General features: G+C 44.3%; 1 protein-coding gene across 3 annotated transcripts in view; it reads right to left on the bottom strand.

The window, feature by feature from the left end:
- Nucleotides 1–19,901, bottom strand: part of ITPKA (inositol-trisphosphate 3-kinase A) — a 51,935-nt gene that overhangs the window by 30,459 nt on the left and 1,575 nt on the right. For 2 of the 3 annotated variants that reach the window (XM_074957054.1, XM_074957053.1), the window contains exon 2: nt 6,340–6,516. The exons of the other annotated variant lie outside the window; for it this stretch is intronic. In XM_074957054.1, coding sequence (XP_074813155.1) covers nt 6,340–6,516 — 177 coding nt within the window. The remainder of the gene's footprint in view (nt 1–6,339; nt 6,517–19,901) is intronic. 3 annotated transcript variants of the gene reach the window in all.

Raw genomic sequence — 19,901 nt, forward strand, 5'->3', positions numbered from 1 at the left:
AAAGGTTACAAACAAGTTACTGTTTCATCTGGTAAGTACTCTAGTGTATAGATAGGGCCCAGCCTCTGGAAAGGAATGCAACTGTCAACACACCAGGACATTGTTACTAAAGGGGTGTGGTATTTACCTACAGGAAAGCCACATCCTTAAGCAATTGCTTTGCTTAATAACCCACCACTTTAAGGTCCTCGTTGTGTGAGTTTTCCAAACCACTGTATTAAAAGCAGGGTGGATAAAAATCAATGATTTAAGAAAAAAAAATTTTTAAAAATCTGATTTTTTTAATTTAAATCAGATTTTTTTTTGATGAAATGCCTTTTGAGGAAAAACCTATCAAAAGATAGTTTTAATTAAGTTACATTATAGCTCAAAAGATATCTCATCATGGAATAGGGATTATAAATTCTAATTCTATAGTATGAGACAATATATTCATGTAATGTTTAAGAAAAGTTTATGGGGTTCCAGGGGCTTCTGTATAGATTATTTAGGTTAATCTTTCTATCTACCCAATGGGACGCAGTGCTCAGTCTAGAAGATACCATCAGCGATGCTTAGTTTTGCAGTTCTCAAACTGTGGATTTATGTCTCCAAAGATAACATACTTGTTAACAGCAAAAATGTTTTTAAATAAAATAAAATAAAATAAAATTAAATAAATAACTAAATAAATAAATAAATAAATAAATAGAGAGAGGTGAGAAATAACAGACAACCCTATTGTCCCTCTGCAAATTTGTGTACACAGAGTCTATCCCTTACCTCTCTCTAAAGTGAAAAGTTTCAAAAAGTTAAATGAATAGAAGATTGTTGGGGGCACAATAGATCTGGACAAGGAGAAGAAGTCTGGAGATAAGTGTGAGAAGGGAGGGACAGGCAGTAAAAACAAAAGTGAAACTGTTGGTGCATCATATTCCAGAAGTCTTGAGGTCTTTCTGAGTCTAGTCTTCATTGATTTGAGTTCTACCATGCCATTCTCTTACTAGAAGGGAAAACCTATAATGGCAGCAGGCCATAAAGGAGACCCAGTTTGGGAATAAGAACCATTCAAGAAATGGATGTTTGCTGATGACGATTTAAAGAAAGTCACACCAGTGAAGTGGTGGAAGTCACTTAAGCACTTGGATTCAGAGACTGTTGAAGTGATAATCTCACTTTTAACAGCAGTAGCTTCTTCTGCCGGTGTAGAAAGAATATTTTCTTCCTTTGGACTAATTCATTCCAAATTGAGAAATTGCTTGGGACCTGAAAAAGTAGGAAAGCTTGTTTTTCTTTTCCAGATTATGAACAAACAGGAAAATGAAGGTGAAGACGACTGAGTTAGCTGCAGAAGCCAGTATTTTAAGTTTTTCATGTTGACCTGGCTGACATAGTCAATTTAATTTTTTTTTTAATTTTCATTTAACTATTTTAGTTAAAAACAATTTTAACAAAAACAAACCTGATTTTAAAAAACCTGAATGTTTAACTAAATTCAAAATTTCATATGCTTGTTTTGTTAAAATATTATATATTTGCTGTTGAAGAAAAATTCCAGAATACATAACATTGTTGTTTTAGTTAAATACAACAATTTAAATGTCTGTCTGGTGATGTTCTCCTCCTAATACAGAATGGCAAGGAAATCCTCCAAATATTAATGATTAACCTGTTGAATTGGAGATAGTTCACCTCCCAATGACTTCATAAATATCTGCTTCAATTACCTTTGGTAAATGAAATAACCAAACTATCATTCATTTTCTGATATAGCTGTAAAACTAACCTGAAAAGTTTTCCAAATAAATCACTTTAAAAATGTATAGTGTGTACCTTCTAAAAAATGAAACCTACAGCTATCTCTGAGTTGTGAAGAATATGTATTAAGGTTAAAACAACCATTGCCCCTATAAGGAGTCAATATTCAACAGTTTGTTACTTTAACTGGAGCTACACAAAAGTTCAGTTTAAACTCAGCACTGGATTGGTTTAGATTAAAGATAAAACAAAAACAAAAGAAGACAGGATTTTAAGTGAATTCAAGAATGAGAAAGTTAGAAACCGTTACAAGAAATAAAAGTGAAAACATGCATCCAAAAGTCTAAAACTTAGTCAAACAAGTTTTGGTTCAAGCTTTCTTTAGGTTAGCCTTTCTCACCCACAGTCTTCCAGGAAGATGGTAACTGACCCTTTCCTTAGTCAGGATCTCTCCCAGAGGCCCAAAGGTGCTGGTCCCTTTGTCTTCTTAGGTCAAAGAGAGCACTTAGGGTTCTCTGTCCCCACCCCACCCCCTTTTTTTTTTTTTTATAATCTAGTGAACCTTGGAAGTGGATTCTTCTGAGGGTTACCCTTCAATGCCAAGTTTATTCAAGCAGTAAAGAAGGTGACATGGAGTCTGCTGGTGAAGGAGGCTCCATGTTCTCTCTCCTCACCTGTGTTTGCTGAAATGCAAATTTGCTTTCCCTCCTGTTATATCCTCCTCCTGCTGTCTTGTGGACCCTATTTACTACTTACACGTAAATTGAGGTAAACGCGCATTCCTTTGTTTAGGATAGACCTGTTTAACAACTTTTGCCTTGGCAGGGCTGTGTGGTTTTGAACATGTGCTAAGATCATTATACGGGAGATTTCATACCCTTGCATATAATGTTGCTACATACATTTCACCATGATGTTATTGGCCAGTGAGTTATTAGCATTCAGATGATATCTCAACAAGGCATATTTTGTATAAAGATTATTACAATGGTGCGTAGGGTGTGATACAGGGGAACTTTTGGTCACATACCCCCAAGGCAGTGTTTGGCCTGTTAGTGAAACAGTGTAGGAAATATACAGGATAGAAGGATTCCCCTCTTGCCCCAGGACCACTATGGTCAGGGCTAGGTTCTGTTAACGGACTAGCATAGGAAAGAGAGGCTGAATTCATAGAATCATAGAATATCAGGGTTGGAAGGGACCCCAGAAGGTCATCTAGTCCAACCCCCTGCTCGAAGCAGGACCAATTCCCAGTTAAATCATCCCAGCCAGGGCTTTGTCAAGCCTGACCTTAAAAACCTCTAAGGAAGGAGATTCTACCACCTCCCTAGGTAACGCATTCCAGTGTTTCACCACCCTCTTAGTGAAAAAGTTTTTCCTAATATCCAATCTAAACCTCCCCCACTGCAACTTGAGACCATTACTCCTCGTTCTGTCATCTGCTACCATTGAGAACAGTCTAGAGCCATCCTCTTTGGAACCCCCTTTCAGGTAGTTGAAAGCAGCTATCAAATCCCCCCTCATTCTTCTCTTCTGCAGACTAAACAATCCCAGCTCCCTCAGCCTCTCTTCATAAGTCATGTGCTCCAGACCCCCAATCATTTTTGTTGCCCTTCGCTGGACTCTCTCCAATTTATCCACATCCTTCTTGTAGTGTGGGGCCCAAAACTGGACACAGTACTCCAGATGAGGCCTCACCAGTGTCGAATAGAGGGGAACGATCACATCCCTCGATCTGCTCGCTATGCCCCTACTTATACATCCCAAAATGCCATTGGCCTTCTTGGCAACAAGGGCACACTGTTGACTCATATCCAGCTTCTCGTCCACTGTCACCCCTAGGTCCTTTTCCGCAGAACTGCTGCCTAGCCATTCAGTTCCTAGTCTGTAGCGGTGCATTGGATTCTTCCATCCTAAGTGCAGGACCCTGCACTTATCCTTATTGAACCTCATCAGATTTCTTTTGGCCCAATCCTCCAATTTGTCTAGGTCCTTCTGTATCCTATCCCTCCCCTCCAGCGTATCTACCACTCCTCCCAGTTTAGTATCATCTGCAAATTTGCTGAGAGTGCAATCCACACCATCCTCCAGATCATTTATGAAGATATTGAACAAAACCGGCCCCAGGACCGACCCCTGGGGCACTCCACTTGACACCGGCTGCCAACTAGACATGGAGCCATTGATCACTACCCGTTGAGCCCGACAATCTAGCCAGCTTTCTACCCACCTTACAGTGCATTCATCTAGCCCATACTTCCTTAACTTGCTGACAAGAATACTGTGGGAGACCGTGTCAAAAGCTTTGCTAAAGTCAAGAAACAATACATCCACTGCTTTCCCTTCATCCACAGAACCAGTAATCTCATCATAAAAGGCGATTAGATTAGTCAGGCATGACCTTCCCTTGGTGAATCCATGCTGACTGTTCCTGATCACTTTCCTCTCATGTAAGTGCTTCAGGATTGATTCTTTGAGGACCTGCTCCATGATTTTTCCAGGGACTGAGGTGAGGCTGACTGGCCTGTAGTTCCCAGGATCCTCCTCCTTCCCTTTTTTAAAGATTGGCACTACATTAGCCTTTTTCCAGTCATCCGGGACTTCCCCCGTTCGCCACGAGTTTTCAAAGATAACCACGAGTTTTCAAAGAATTCCCTCCTAGCCCCTTGCAAATCAGGGATTATTTAAAATGTTCCCTTCCAGACAATAGCCTTGATGCAAGGGGTTAATTCAGACCTGACATAAGTGGCTGGGAGTCAGCTGAAGTCAAAGAAATCACACCTGCTTGCATCAGATTTAAATTGACCCAAAGTGTCTGGTTTCAGAGTAGCAGCCATGTTAGTCTGTATTCGCAAAAAGAAAAGGAGTACTTGTGGCACCTTAGAGACTAACCAATTTATTTGAGCATAAGCTTTCGTGAGCTACGATGCATCCAATGAAGCGAGCTGTAGCTCACGAAAGTTTATGCTCAAATAAATTGGTTAGTCTCTAAGGTGCCACAAGTACTCCTTTTCTTTTTCCAGAGTTTCTGGGTTTCTAAGATATGGTGGGTGTGTATGCTGCTGTTTGTGTGTTGTGATGAGTAGTACTTTCTCTGCCCTCTAGGTAAACAAAGGGTTTTACCATCAAGATCCTGGGGATCCCTCACCTTTTACAAACACAAACGTCAATTGCAAATTATTAAGAAAATCTGTTTACCCTGCTAAGAAAGTAAACACATGCAGCTTACACGTGGTTACTACCTGTCATTCTGTACCTCACCCTTGCAATAAAATAGACAGACACAAACACACACTTTACTACCATGGTCTCCTGGCAGCAGAATTGCAAGCCAAACTTAGTGTGCCTTGCGGAACCACACAACCTAATTGACTGAAAATTTGGAATGAGCAGTAGCCTCCTTGCCAGACTGGAAATAGATAGGAGAATCCAACAGTGACCAACAACGATACTCCAAAGCAGAGCAGCTGAGGATAGGGAAAGTAAGGCAACATATAAGATGTCACTGCAGATGGATTATGGTTCATGGTGCATGCAGGGAATTAGCAGTTCACCCAGGCTACTTCACAAGCCAAAATTGAATCCGCTGCCCTGTCTGTATTATTTTTAAAAAGAAAAGGAGTACTTGTGGCACCTTAGAGACTAACAAATTTATCTGAGCATAAGCTTTTGTGAGCTACAGCTCACTTCATCGGATGCCTTGTTACTGAGTGCAACATACAAATAAAATAATTTGCTTGACTTCATTCATTCCATGCCATCCCACCTCCTATACAGCCCACCCCCTGGCTCCTCTCAGGCAGAATTACTAAGTCTGGTCTCACAATTTGAGGGCTCAAATCAAGACTGGGAACACAGTGCTTAAATATTTCTGTGATGAGTGGGGAATAAATTCTAGACAGACAGAGGCTGAAGGAAGAGTCAGGGAGAAAGAAGGGAAATTAAATCATGAATTACTTCCCACTCCAGTCTGGCTGCCAGAGTGGGAGAAAATGTATCATCTGACCCCAGAGTGGGAGTCTGGGCCCAGGTGGGGTTGGCAAGCCAGTGCAGGATCACTGGGATCCTAAAAGTATGTGGCTTTCCCCAGTCTCTGGTCCTCTGGTTGGAGGGGGAAAGTCAGGCCTTCCCCCTTTGGTCCTGCCGTGATTCTTGTGGAATCAAGTCATGAGTTGCTGAGGCTGGCATAGGCCCCTAAAGCACAGGGCCCCAAGCAGTCATTTGCATTGCTTGTGCCTAAAATCCACCCTGACTGATAGGCTAGAGAAATCGTCACAGACAGGCTCTCTGAAAGCATTTATAAAAGGTTTTATTATCTTGTCTGCAGAATCCTGCTAGGACATCCCAGTGCCTGGGGTAACAGCAGGAGAGGGCACAAGGGCACCAGCGATTTCCTCCTCCAGAGTCCTCTCCTGCAGGTTTTACCACAGGAAAGGATGATCTGGCCTGAAGCAAAGACTACAAGAGTTAGTCATTTAATGTAATTTTATTAATCTGTTTGGATTTGTACGAAGAAGGTAAAAGAGGTGTTTATCCCCAGACTTCAGGTGCTCTTCCCAAACAGCGAACAACCAAAGTAGATCAATTACAAATCCAGCATACCTGATGCCCAGCATTTTGCATTGTGTTAAGCTGATGGTTGGAAAGGTTGCCTTGTTTCTGCAGACTGAAGTCTCCTCTGAATAGAGCTGACCCATTGTGGAACCAGTATCTGTTTCCTTCCAGGACTTGTGTGGCTTGAAAAGGCAGAGAGTCAGAATCATGCTGGATCAGGAGCCCCTAGCAGGCAATGCTTATCGTGAATACAAAACTCAGGTCAAGTGCACGCCCATTTACCCCACCCAAAGCTTCAGGCTGAGCTGACTGATCTCTGCATCTAAATCAGATATGGGCAAACTACAGCCTGGGAGCCACATCCGGCCCTTCTGACATTTTAATCTGGCCCTCGAGCTCCTGCCGGGGAGCAGGGTCCAGTGCTTGCCCCGCTCCATGCATGCCATGGCTCTGCGCGGCTCCTGGAAGCAGCAGCATGCCCCCCTCCGGCTCCTACACAGAGGGGCAGCCAGGGGGCTCCCACAGGTCCCATTGGCTGGCAACTATGAGCCAGAGGGGGGACATGCCACTACTTCCAGGAGCTGCTTGAGGGAGCCTGCACCCCTGACTTCCTCCAACGCCCCAACCCCCTGCCCCAGCCCTGATCCTGCACCCTGAACTCACTTCTGGACCCACCCCAGAGCCCGCACCCCCAGCCAGAGCCCTCACCCCCTCCCACACCCCAACCCCCAATTTTGTGAGCATTCATGGCCCACCATACAATTTCCATAACCAGATGTGGCCCTTGGGCCAAAAAGTTTGCCCACCCCGATCTAAATGAATAATGCTACTAGTAACACTGAACACACACACAGGGATTTATATCTTTTCCCAGGGTTTGGAAGAAGTGCCAGAAATGTGGATCCAAATCTGAACTGCCCCAAAGCTTGAGAAGGTTCAGATCCATTGTTCCAGGTCCAATTGATCTCAGAGAGTCTGGGTTTAGACCCACAAAGTCTGGATCCCAATCTAGGAGTTGTGTCCCTGACCATCTTGGCTAATTGCCACACAGTTTACTATATGACTTGCCCAAGGCCACAGAGTCAGTCAGTGTAAGCTTTTATTAAAGAGCTTTCTTTAATTAAAATCAGGGTGGGGTGTGGGGGAGAGAATATTCCTTTTTATACCTTTGTAGTTTGACCTCCTCTTTTTATTCCATACTTTTGCTTAATCAGGCATAATTACTGTTAATCCCTATACTTTGTATTGGGAATACTGCAAATGGAGCCTGACCTAAACCCCCACTGACAGCAATGGGAGTCTATCAATTGACTTCACTGGGAACTGGATTGAGCCAATACTCAGGACACAATAATAGGTTGCAAGCAGCAAATTTGACAATTTTTATAGTGACCACTCTAGGCAAAGCAATTAATCTTCAACATGCATTAATGGGAAAGGCAAGTTTTAGGTTTTAGAACTGGAAAAGAACATACATTTGATTAAAGGAAGAATAAATCAGACTAAATTTCGTTTATTTCTGTTCAAGTAACTAAAATGCTAGCCAAACCAACCTTCAAATTTCAAACTTGTATTTTAAAAATGTCTCAGTTCTCAAAATAAGACCAGAAAATTTCAGCTTGAAAAAACCTTATATTTTCTTTAAACGTATGCTTGAAAATAGAGGTCCCTATTCACCTAAACTAGAATAATGTCTCCTATATAAACACCCCAGAACTTTAATAACTAAAGAGTCCTCAAGAGCAAAAATGTCATAAGAAAAACAGAAAAAAACTTTAAATCTATTCCCATTTTCTCTCTGACTTTTGTTTGTTTGTTTCATTTTCAGTCACATCTGAAGTGAAGTAGAAGAAGAAAAGAAGATCTCCAGTAATAATGCCTCACCTGTGCCTATCATATAAGGAACAGCAAAGCACTGTACATTCATTAAGTTCATAGCATCTCTGTGATTTAAAGATTATCATACCCATTTTACAGAGATTATGGGCCTGAGGCATACACTGAGTCAGTTTCAGAGTTGGGGAAAGAACCTAGGAGTCTTGAGACTCCCAGTGTTCTGGTCTGACCATTGGACATTCCAAATGTAGAGGATACTGAGCATATTCTAGCCAGCTGTCTATTTTATTATAGGCAGGCTGGTAGCACTACCTATTATCAAGGCTGTCCTTGATAATCCTTAGATCTTTTAGATTTGCTGAATCCAGGTCATTGAGTGCCCTGAAAACGAGGACTGAGCCCTTGACCCAGTGTGCTGTGGGAAGCCAGCATGGAGAGTGGAGGACAAGTCTGCGTGTTGCTGAGAAAGATGCTGCAGCATTCTGTACTAACTGAAGTTTCCTAAGGGCTGATGGCTTCATGCCCAGGTATATTTACATTGCTATAGGCCAGACAGGAGGTGACAAAGACATGTATAACTCAGACCAGGTCATCATCCACCGAAGCAGGACAGGGTGTCCTAGCCCTCAAGAGTTGGCAGAAAGCATTTCTTACAGATGCTACTATGTGAGCACTTCGCACCAGAGAGGAACTCAGAAGCACTCCTAAATTATGGACTCTATTGCCCTTCCACCAACAGAGACTGTACCATGGCTGCAAACGCTTCAAAGTGCTTTGCCTACCAGCATCACCTCAGTCTTACTCAGGTTCAGCTTCAACCAGTTGTTATTCACCAGAGAACTGATCTCATCCAAGCACTGAATCTTGGTGGTAGGGGTAAGGTTGTAGGCAGTGAAGGATATGTAGAGCAGTGTGTTATCTGTTGCTGACATCTGAGTCCATGTCATCTGACCAGTTCCTCTAGTGGCTACATATTAGATGTTGAAAAGGACAGAAGAGAGAATTGATCCTTGTGGGACTAATGCAAGCAAGGGGACTAGTGGTAGAGGTGCAGCTTCCCATCACCACTGCTGGGTACATCCTTCCGGAAGGATGTAAACAATTTTAGTGCATTCCCCTGGATCCCTGCCACCTCTCTCAGGTGAGACAGCAGTATTTTATCCTCAACAGTGTTGAATGCTGCACAGAGGTCCAGGAAGATGAAAATGGACTTCTATCCACCATCCATTGACAGCAGGAGATCATCAATCAGTGCCACTAAAGCAGTTTCTGTCCCCCATCATGGCCTGAATCCAGATTCTGCTGGGTCTCCAGTGTCAGCTTCAGTTAGATTAGCTTGCAGTTGGCCTTCAGCTAGCTTCTCTATAAGCTTGCTCAGGAATAGAAGGTTTGATACCACGAGGTAGTTGGCTAGAACTGATGTATCCAGGATGGGTTTCTTCAGTGTTTGATGTAGGAAGGGAAGATTCTGCCCCTACTGTAATGTTCAGTTTATTGTGCAAAAAGAAGCAGCTGCTTTCCATGTTTTATCCCAATAGCATTCCCCATTAGTGTCAGGACAAATCAGTTTTACATAGGAAGCAATATACAAACCAGGTGAATAAAATTACTAGAAAGTTACTGGATGGGTAGCTAGCCCAGAGTCTTCACTATGTTGTTTCTACTGCTCGTAGATAAATGCAAGATGAAAGGATGAAGACTAACTCCTGCTCATCAAAAGTTCTCCCCCTCCCCAAATGTGTTACTATATGAACACGCAATACCTTTCTGTCTGCTGTGTACCTTTTAGAAGGGACACTGTTGATAGGATAAGGGTAAAAAGGGCTGCTCACAAATAACTGAAATCAAAATCTACCCTACCTGAGCTCCACCATGTAACAGGCTGACAGGTTGGTTCATTCTGTCTCTGCCCCTTTCTCTGTGAAATCATGTGTGATCCCTAGTTATTACACATAAATGTCACTAATTTCAAAAGCACCAAGGTCACCAAGTTTGGGCCCTGGCTTACTTCCATGGTGTGACAGATGCAGTATCCTAAGAGCTGGGTCAGCACTCTGATCACTGGCCTGTGACTATGACTGTCATGAAGGCTGCTGTTTTAGATCAGGTGGAACTCTCCACCAAAAAGTACCAGCAGAAATTTTTGGCCACTAGATGGGCTGAAGGGGTATGACCCAGGGGATAAGCAGAAAAGCTAACAGACTCGGCTACCCACTGACTAGGGCCAGATATTTGACCTGTAGGGGAAATTATGGACCTGGTGATACTAGAACAATTTCTCCATAGTCTCCCTGAGAATACTAGAGTCTGGGTGAGGAAGCACCAGCCCAACACCCTGGAGGCTGCAATTAACTCTCTGAAGAGTTCCTAGAAGCTGACTTTCCCAGAAAAGAGGTCCAGCCACCAAGGGGCCCAGAGCCAGGGAGAAGGGGTAGCAAACTGAAACGCCCCAAGAAGAAAAGTGAGGAGGCGAAAGAAATTATTTCAGAGAATAGCATGCTATCAACATGGAAGGCCAGGATATATAAAAGAGGACTGATCCAAAATGGAATAAGGGTTTGCACAATTCGGTGAATAGACTGGGATTCTCAAGGGCAGGGTTAAAAAGGGAAATGCCTACTATCCCTATAAAGGCAGGAAGGAGGCATCTAAGGGTGGGGGGGATCATGGATGCTGGCTCAGGATGTTCATTGATCTGGGGGGACTTAGTGAAGGTCCACCGGAGGCTCCCAGGGGAGAGGGCAGAGTCAGAACGCGTTCATGGGGAGAGAAAACTGCCCAATGGCAGATAAGGTCATAAGTATTAGAACTGTTGTACTGTACAGGCGTTGGTGGAGGGGACTTGAATAAGCTACATGGAACGGACACCAAAAGAAAAGTCTGAGCAGTTTTTGCAGTGATCCAGGACATAGGGGGATGCACGCTCCATTACACATGGGAAGCAAACTCCAAAGGGACTGACTCTTAGCTAAGGGAGCTGAAGCCCTGGACATGGCAGACTGTATCCATGAAGGCACTCAGGTCCCTACGTCCCAGTTCTGGCTCCACTGTGAGCCATAATGCTCTCATCAAATCCTGCAGGCATCTAAACTCACTCTGCACTGAGATTTTCCTGGTAAAAGTTCCCACCTCTGGACATGCATACTGCTGCCTTCCCGAGGCATTCAGATGCCTATTTCCTGCCTAAGCCCAGAGCAATGCACAAACCACGGAAAGGCAGCCATCTGGCCACCTAACTTGCTCAAGCAGCCTGATCCTGTAGAGATGTGCAGAGGCAGCCTACCAGCTCAAATCACATTCAAACACCATTCATAGTGGTGGCGCCCTCCTTATACCTCTTAGCCCATTGGTTACAGCACTCATCTAGGATGTGGGAGACCCAGATTCAATTATCCCTCTCTGCTAAAGGTTTGAATAGGGGGTCTTCACAGGAGGATGCACTAATCACTGAGCTATGGGATATTCTGATGTGGGGCTCCCTCTCTCTCTCCTGTTGAAGCTGTTCCATTGTGGTAAAATAATAGAGAGATTAGAGCAGCGGGACTGAACCCAGGGTCTCTCACGTCCCAGGCAGGTGCCCTAACCAGTGGGCTAGAGAGTTGTTCTCTCTCTGTGGCCCCATGGCTAGATCTGAATTACTGGACGATTAAATGACTTGCTCAAGGTCACAGAGCGAGCCAGCGAGAGAACCAAGAATAGACCTAGGAGTTCCTGGCTCCCAATCCACTGCTCTAACCACTAGACAGCACTCCTTTTAGTTATAGGTGTTGCATTGCACCACTTCTCATGAGTATTCTCCACCTCCACTGTTAACCAATCCCAATGAGATCTGCCCAGAGGCTTTTTTTTTTTTTTTTTAAGAACTGACCCCTCCTTAAACATTGATACATCTCCTGATGATGCAGACTTGTTGTTTTCCTCCCCATGCTCCAGATACACCACACCTTGCAAACAGGTTTCAACGGCATATTGAAAGTACAAGGAAGAAAACACAAACACCCAATCTTTCCATGAACAGTTACGCAACAGTACTGCATCTGCTCCTCCCAGTTCATCCTGCGTGGCCAGGCAGGAACTGTGCCCTTTTAAATATTTAAAATAAAAACCGTAACAGGAGACTGAATGGTTCAGGAGACTAATGATGGGGTAAACGGTCTCTTAACTCCTAGGTCTTAACTTCAAATCCACCCCAGCTCAGAAATAACTAAAGGCTAATGGAACTGAGGGGTATTTAGTAGACTATCAGAAATGAGTTACTGAGTCTTAGTTCAGTTCCTATTAGACAAATGTCCTCAAATAAGAGGCCACAAATTAAGAATATAAAAACAGCCATACTGGGTCTCACCAATAGTCCGTCTAGCGAGTATTCTGTTTTCAGACAGTGGCCAACACCAGGTGCTTCAGAGGGAATGAACAGAACAGGCAATCATCAAGTGATCCATCCCTTGTTGTCCACTCCCAGGTTCTGGCAAACAGAGGTCAGGGACACCCAGAGCATGGGGTTGCATCCCTGACCATCTTGGCTAATAGCCATTGATGGAGCTGTCCTCCATGAACATATCTAATTCTTGGAACCATTTAGCACCCATGCTGTTGGCATGTCAGTACAGGGGACACCATTTAAGTGTGCTGTGGAAACGGAACTAACCTCATGTTAAAAGACCCAACTCTGGGTTGAGGCACATTGAAAGGGTGATGGGGGAAAGCTTGCACTGCTGCTGTTGACGTCACACTAAGGGCTTGTCTACACTGGCACTTTACAGTGCTGCAACTTTCTCGCTCAGGGGTGTGAAAAAACACACCCCTGAGTGCTGCAAGTTTCAGTGCTGTAAAGTGGCAATGTAGACAGTGCACCAGCTCTGGGAGCTCTCTCCCAGCGCTGCACCGCAACCACACAAGCCAGGTTAAAGCACTGTCATGGCAGCGCTTTAACGTTGCAAGTGAAGACGTGCCCTTAGACTGTGGACAAAGAGATGACTTCACTGTGGACAAAGGATGTTACTGTCAATATAGCATCTTTTAGAATAGCATGAAGTTCACACAAGGTAAAAAATAAATAAATAAAATAAACCCCTTAGGGTCCCTTCCCATCTCAGTTTAAAAATAAAAATTCTTCTCTACTGGATTAGTTTATGTAATCATCTCCTGAGCTGAAACTGTTCATACTTTTAGTCCTTAATTATGAAACATGTTTATCTATTTTAAGATATTTTATTAAGGATGAAAAAGGGAGAGAGAGAGAAAGGACCAGCCAAAACAAATAAACTATAGGTTAAATAGCCTACCATCCCCAAAAAAATTCTGGGCTAATATCACTGCAGGCAAGAATCTAATGTGTCCTTCTGGCGGTCAGCTGTTCTCATGGTTACAGTTACAGGAATCTGTGGTTTGTGTATTTGGCACATTTCTACCTAGTAAATCACATTCCTCTAACATGGTGCAGCAGCCGTTATAGCACGTCACTTACTTGCTGAGCAAACCACTTGAAAGGGACACTGTCCAATAGGAAGGTCCTAACCTGACCTATTTATTTTTCCTTATCTCTGTTTGAGAGCGGTTTTTAGAAATGCTTGTGACTCATGACTGAGAGTGGCTTGACTGGTCTCTCAGTGGAAGTTACCACTGTACATATACTTCCCAACAGGGATGTTCTATCTCATGAAGCAAAGTAGGAATGGGAAACTGTAAGTCCCCAACTGAATGCATGGGAAAGCAGAGACTTTTATAGCTGTCATAGGATAAGATCCAGCATGTATTTTAATAGTTGGTTATTTTAAAACCTATTACTTAATTAACCAAAAAAATATAGCTGTCAAGTAGCTGTGCAGCTGCATGTATAACATTTTATGCAAATGTAATAAATTGTACAGAGCTACAAAGTCTGGCTAACAGGGCAGCAGTAGAATAAGCTTCCCACAGACACTGCCCTGATCCTGACACAGAGGACCTTCCCCTAGGGATCACAAGGATAATTCTGTCTCCATGGTCCATGCTGCTCTTTGCAGTTTGTCAATTAATACAAAGTGAGGTGGTGAGTTTCGGAGGTGGGAGTTGAAACTCAGACCCACCAAGTTCCACTCATGGTGGGGCCAGTAAACCTCCATCAGATGGGAACAACTTTTAATTCCTAACTGATGACCTACAGGCAAAAAAGGCTCTAAAGCTCATTAGAGTTGCCCTGAGGCACCCACTCCCTGGGTAAGTGCGGTTACACCTTCAAGGGTGAAGCTTGTTTTCTGGAAAGGTAAGTTCAACAAATCGAGTTCTGACCTTTCTGGTGCTTAAACAGGTACAGTCTTCCCTCTGCACACACAAGCAAGATCTCCTCCAGGCACTGCTTTTAATCTCCTTCAGACAAACCCTGTGGTATGTGCCCCACCCTGTTCTTAAAAGGGCAGCTCAGATTAACCAAAATACCAACACTAAATACAACGAAAAATAAATGTAATAATTTTATTAAGATGATGTTGAAGTAAAAAGAAAACGGTACTGTGTTTAAGCACAGAAGTTTCTGGTTATCAGGGAATAAGGTACAGATTATCAAGGGGTGCGAAATTCAGTTTAGGAACAGGTGGCATAAGGAATACATAATCTGCAATCTCCCCGATTGGGGGTAAAAGTTTAACGGGTCAAAGTACAGACATTGAGATATGGGGGTATGTTGTTCATATAATGGCTATGTTCAAGTGTGGAGTATAATGAGTGGATACGATGATGAGGATGGATTTACCCTCATTTGGTGGGATTTAATGTTCAGTGAGTTTATGGTTCCAGTTTATATGGTCCAATGGAAAAAGTCTCAGTCCCTTTCCCATAGTTGATGCACGATGTCGTACCAGCTCACACCTCCTGGTACTGTCGGTGACCGGTGATGTGTTCGATGTATATGTCCCTGGACCATCGGATGGTGTCCGAGACCATTAGGCACCACATGAGCCGTGCGTAGCGTCAACCAATCCCACAGATCCTGCAGCACACGCTCGTTGCGGGGGGGGGGGGGGGGTGTGTGTCCCAAGAACCCAGGGCTCCAACGATCAGGGCAACCATCTGCACCTCGTAGCCCTTTGCTCTCAGGGTGTCGGCCAGGGGGGCGTATTTTTCCAGCTTATGAGCTCGGGCTTCGCGGAAGGCCAGGGTCCTGTTCTCAAAGGAGACCGTGACATCGACAAGGATGATCTTTTTCTGGGCCTCATCAATGACTACCATGTCAGGTCGCAACTGGCTGTCAGTACCGGGGATGGCGCAGTTCACTGCGACCTCCCCCAGGCGCGGTGCGATGGCTTTCACCAGGCGGTTATGGATGGCATTGTGGCACAGCTGCCAGGCTCTGGAGTGGGGCTTGCAGCTGCACAGGACATGGGGCAGGGTCTCGTTGGAGTAGCCGCATTTCCTGCAACGCTTGTCTCGGTTCCCATGGCGGACAGCTCCGTTGAGTGGGACGCAGTTGAGCCGGGCATGGTGGATGAACCGTCAGTTGGCAAAACGGGTGAAGCCGCCCCCGGCAAGGAAGTGGTTGCTGTCGTCCCACTTGCTGGTCAGTTCGAAGGCTTTACCCTGGTCCGGTTTACACTTCAGGGTTTCCATGTACAGTGAATGGATGGCTGCCTTCAGGGTCCTCTCCAGCATGCCCCTAGCGCTCGGGGTGATGATGGTGTTGTCGTCGGACCTGATCTGCAGCACCAAAACTCCCAGCTCCTGGTGCTCCTTGCACCACTCTCAGCGGCAGCCGATGTGCTTCCCCAGGCGATGCGTGGCATTGCGAGCGCGGGACCACAGTGAAGCGATGTCACGCCCGTCCAGTCCGAATTCGCCATCCAGGGAACCGCTCAGGAAGGTGGCGGTGTCTTGGTTGAAGGGGGCTCTGCCGATCCGCTTCTTTGTTGAGTTATGGAGGGCGTTTGCTACGATGTTCCTTACCATGGAGTCGGCACACGTCAGCAGGCGGAAGGCGTGGATGATCACTGCGATGTCACACAGGTCGCCCATGCGGGGGACTTTGGCACCGCCATGCCTGTGGGGGATGTAGACCAGCTGGTTGCTGACTCTCTGGGGAAGGAACAGCCACTTCTTCACCAGCTGCCAGATGATCTTGTCTGCCTTGTTGAGGGGTACCTTCGCCACGGCGGATCCCCTTAGGACAAACGAGATGCAGGGGATCAGGAAGGTGTTCAGGGCGTTTATTTTCTGCCACGATGCTAGCAGACAGGCGTCGATCTTGGCGGCACCCTGCAAGATCTCCTGGATGGTGTCCTTGGGTGTCTGCCGGACACGGAAACCCGTCAGCGTGCCAAGTGCTGGTACGCCTGCCCCTCTGCCAGGGGGATGATAGGTTCGCCCTGGATCTGGAACCCTGTCGTCTGCACTGAATCCCTTTTGATGCTGTCGATGTGGAGAGTTGCGCACTTCTTTGCATTGAAGCAGAGCCCCATCCAATTGGCAGCTCAACTGGTGGCATCTAGCATACATTGGAGGTTCTCTGGGTCGTCCGCAGTCAGGACCAGGTCATCCACGTAAGCCAGGACGCTCATCCTCTCACCGTGGAGGTTGAAGCCATCTGTGCCATTGGAGATCGCTCGCAGCAACGGCTCCATGGCGAGGTTAAAGACAATGGGGCTGAGGGGACAGCCCTGCTTAACTCCACTCCGGATCGGGATCTTGGCGGTCTCCCCTTCGACCGAGTGAATGGTGGTGCTGCATCCCTCGTACACCTCTCGGATCACACGAAGGAAGTTCTCTGGCATCCCAAATTCCTGGAGCATGGCAAAGATGTGGTGGTGGGGCATGGACCCAAAGGCGTTAGCCAGGTCAAGCCACGCTACCACGTATTAACATCCAAACTCACCTCTAACTATAAGGCTTGGCAAAATAAAGTCATTTCACCTGTTATCTTGAGGTCCTCCCACTAACTTGCATGTATTTCACCCCATGAATCACAAGCCAGCCTTGAACCCACAACCTTGAGATACACAACACAGAACTCTACCAATTCTGCTGTGAGGAGTAGGGGGAATCATTATTTTTCTCTATAAAGAATAGGCCATAAAAGGACACAACACACACTTTTCACACATTTTCTATTTACTTACTGGTTCACAACTATTTGTGCACTAGCATTGGAGTGTTGGCTATCAGGATTCCTGGCCCTGCGAGCAGAGTGTGGTCTAGTGATGAAAGAGACTATAGGAAGTATTATATGACCCAAAAGGGTCATTCTACCAGGATCAACCTGGGATCAACAAGCATGCACTTTAACCATTTGAACTAAAAGGACAATAATGCACATTAAATGCATGCAGGCAGTAGCAGACTCAAACCGTTAGAGGTGGTCCAACCACACTGGTTACATCTCCACTGCAGCTGTGAGATGCAATTCCCAGCTCAGGAAGATGTACATGTGCTAGTTCTGCTCCAACTAGTGTACTAAAAATAGCATGTAGTTGACAGCATGGGTTAGCTGCCCAAATATGTACCTAGTATTTCCGACTGGATTGTACTCTGGCTAATAGCCTGAGCCCCCACCTGTGCCACAATGCTACTTTTAGCAAACTAGCATGTGTACATCTTCCCAAGCTGGGAATTACACCTCTCAGCTGCAGTGCAGAAATAGCCACTGTTTTAGGATTGGCTAGACAGACACACAATTTGGCCCAATTCACCTGAAATTGAAAGGCAGTGTGGAAAAGCTAATAAGCCTTGGGTCTGTCAAAATAGAGTCCAGGATTTTATTTGTAGCTTTGCCTAAAAAGAGCTTGTCTAGGCTCACACTTATCTGTAAAATGGGTTGTCTCCCCTAATGTAGGAGTAATGAGGTATTGGTTAATGAGGGGTGCAAAGTAGTATTAAACCCAATCATAAGAGGAGCTTGGATTAGAATGCATGGGCTCTTGGATTAGTAGCTCAGTACACCTTTCCCTAAGCTACAGGCTCTTGCATGTGGGTAGGGTATCTCTCATCAAAAATGTGTGACTTTTTACCTGTTCTGTGGGAATGCACGACACTTGGCAGGTCTGCAAAAACATTTTAAAGAAACAGAACTTATCCTAATACTTGGAAAGTCCCTGATTTCCCATGCACTCGAATGGATGCTGTCTCTCTCCATCCTACAATAGCTCAAAACATTTAAGACGGCTGCTTTCTATTTGTTTAAAGACAGGTTTCAGAGTAGCAGCCATGTTAGTCTGTATTCGCAAAAAGAAAAGGAGTACTTGTGGCACCTTAGAGACTAACAAATTTATTTGAGCATAAGCTTTTGTGAGCTACAGCTCACTTCATCGGATGCATTCAGTGAAAGCTCACCAAAGCTTATGCTCAAATAAATTTGTTAGTCTCTAAGGTGCCACAAGTACTCCTTTTCTATTTATTTAAACACTTTTTTCCCCATTAGTTAGTATTCTTTAATTATTTACTTTTATTTGTAATTAGACGTAGTGCTTTCTCTGAACCCTGTCCAGATTTAAATAGTGCTAACAAACTTAATAGGATTTTAAATGGGTAACACAGCTTATATCCAAAACATACACTTGTGTACCATGTTTTTAAAATGTAGTATGCAGGGTAGTAAGTTGTTCTGACTAATGATTTAGGGCCTGATACTGCATACAGGTACCTTGAAGTCAATGAGAGGTTTACCACTGACCTCAGTGGTGCTCAATGGACCTGGACCAAACTGCATCCAACAGGACACCTGGCTTGGAAGATAGTTTTGCTTCAGACTATTCTCAGGAGGCAAGTTAGCCTGGGGCCAGCATGGATGGCATCAGGTTCTTTGTATTGATAAAGTGCTATCAGTGAATCTCTGCTCTCTATTAACCACACATCCAGCCCACAGCTCTCAATGCTGGGTATTCAGAGCTAACAGTGTTCCATCATCATACCCACTCACCGCCTGCAACAGCAGACAGGAATGAACTAGATGATCTAATATTCCACCCCCCATCTTTAATTTCTATTATTCTTTAACTCAAAGTCAAATGTCATGGGCCACAGATATTTATAAAAATAACATTAATGTTGTTGTAATAATAATAGTTTGCCCTTCTGCGGGGGATTCCATCTGAGGATCATAACTTTATTAATATTAATTAATTAAACCTTGCAAAACCCTTACACAGGATATTATCTTACATAATGGGGAAACCGAGGCACAGAAAAGTCAATTAAGGTGACAAAGCACGTCTATGGGAATAGAACCAAGGTTGTATAATTCCCTGACCGGTACTTTAGCCACTCAACCATACTTCCTCTAATTTACTAATCCTAAAACTCTCAGGAGAACAACCCAGCTGGAAGAATTACCTACAATACTGTCACTTATTTTTTATCTTGTTTCAAAATATACACTGTTTTTCCTGATTCAATTCACTGTGAGTGACCCTGTAGTCATAAACTACCCTATAATAATAAAATATTGGTTGGTCTCAAGAATGGTAGATGGGGCAATTTGCTAAGGAAACATTTCAGTTTCAAGGCACCCAGAGAGTTGTTATAAACACCAAGTAAAATATGTATTACCACTATGAAAAACAACTCAACTGCATGTCTTCAAAACTGCCCTTTATATGTAAGAGCAGCTGCCAAATTACATAAGGGATTTACTGGGAAAAATGTATTACTGCCAAAATGGACAAAAGTATGCACGCTAATAATTCCAAGCTCCTCCCAATTTTCTGTCAAGATCACAGCACAAAGTAGCTCAAAAACTGACAACCAGAGACTGAGGGAGTAGGAGAGGCAGAAATACCTGCTGGTAAATGCCTGGAAAAAATGTTATTTTT

This window comes from Natator depressus, chromosome 6, assembly GCF_965152275.1.
Source record: "Natator depressus isolate rNatDep1 chromosome 6, rNatDep2.hap1, whole genome shotgun sequence".
Taxonomy (NCBI): Eukaryota; Metazoa; Chordata; order Testudines; family Cheloniidae; genus Natator; species Natator depressus.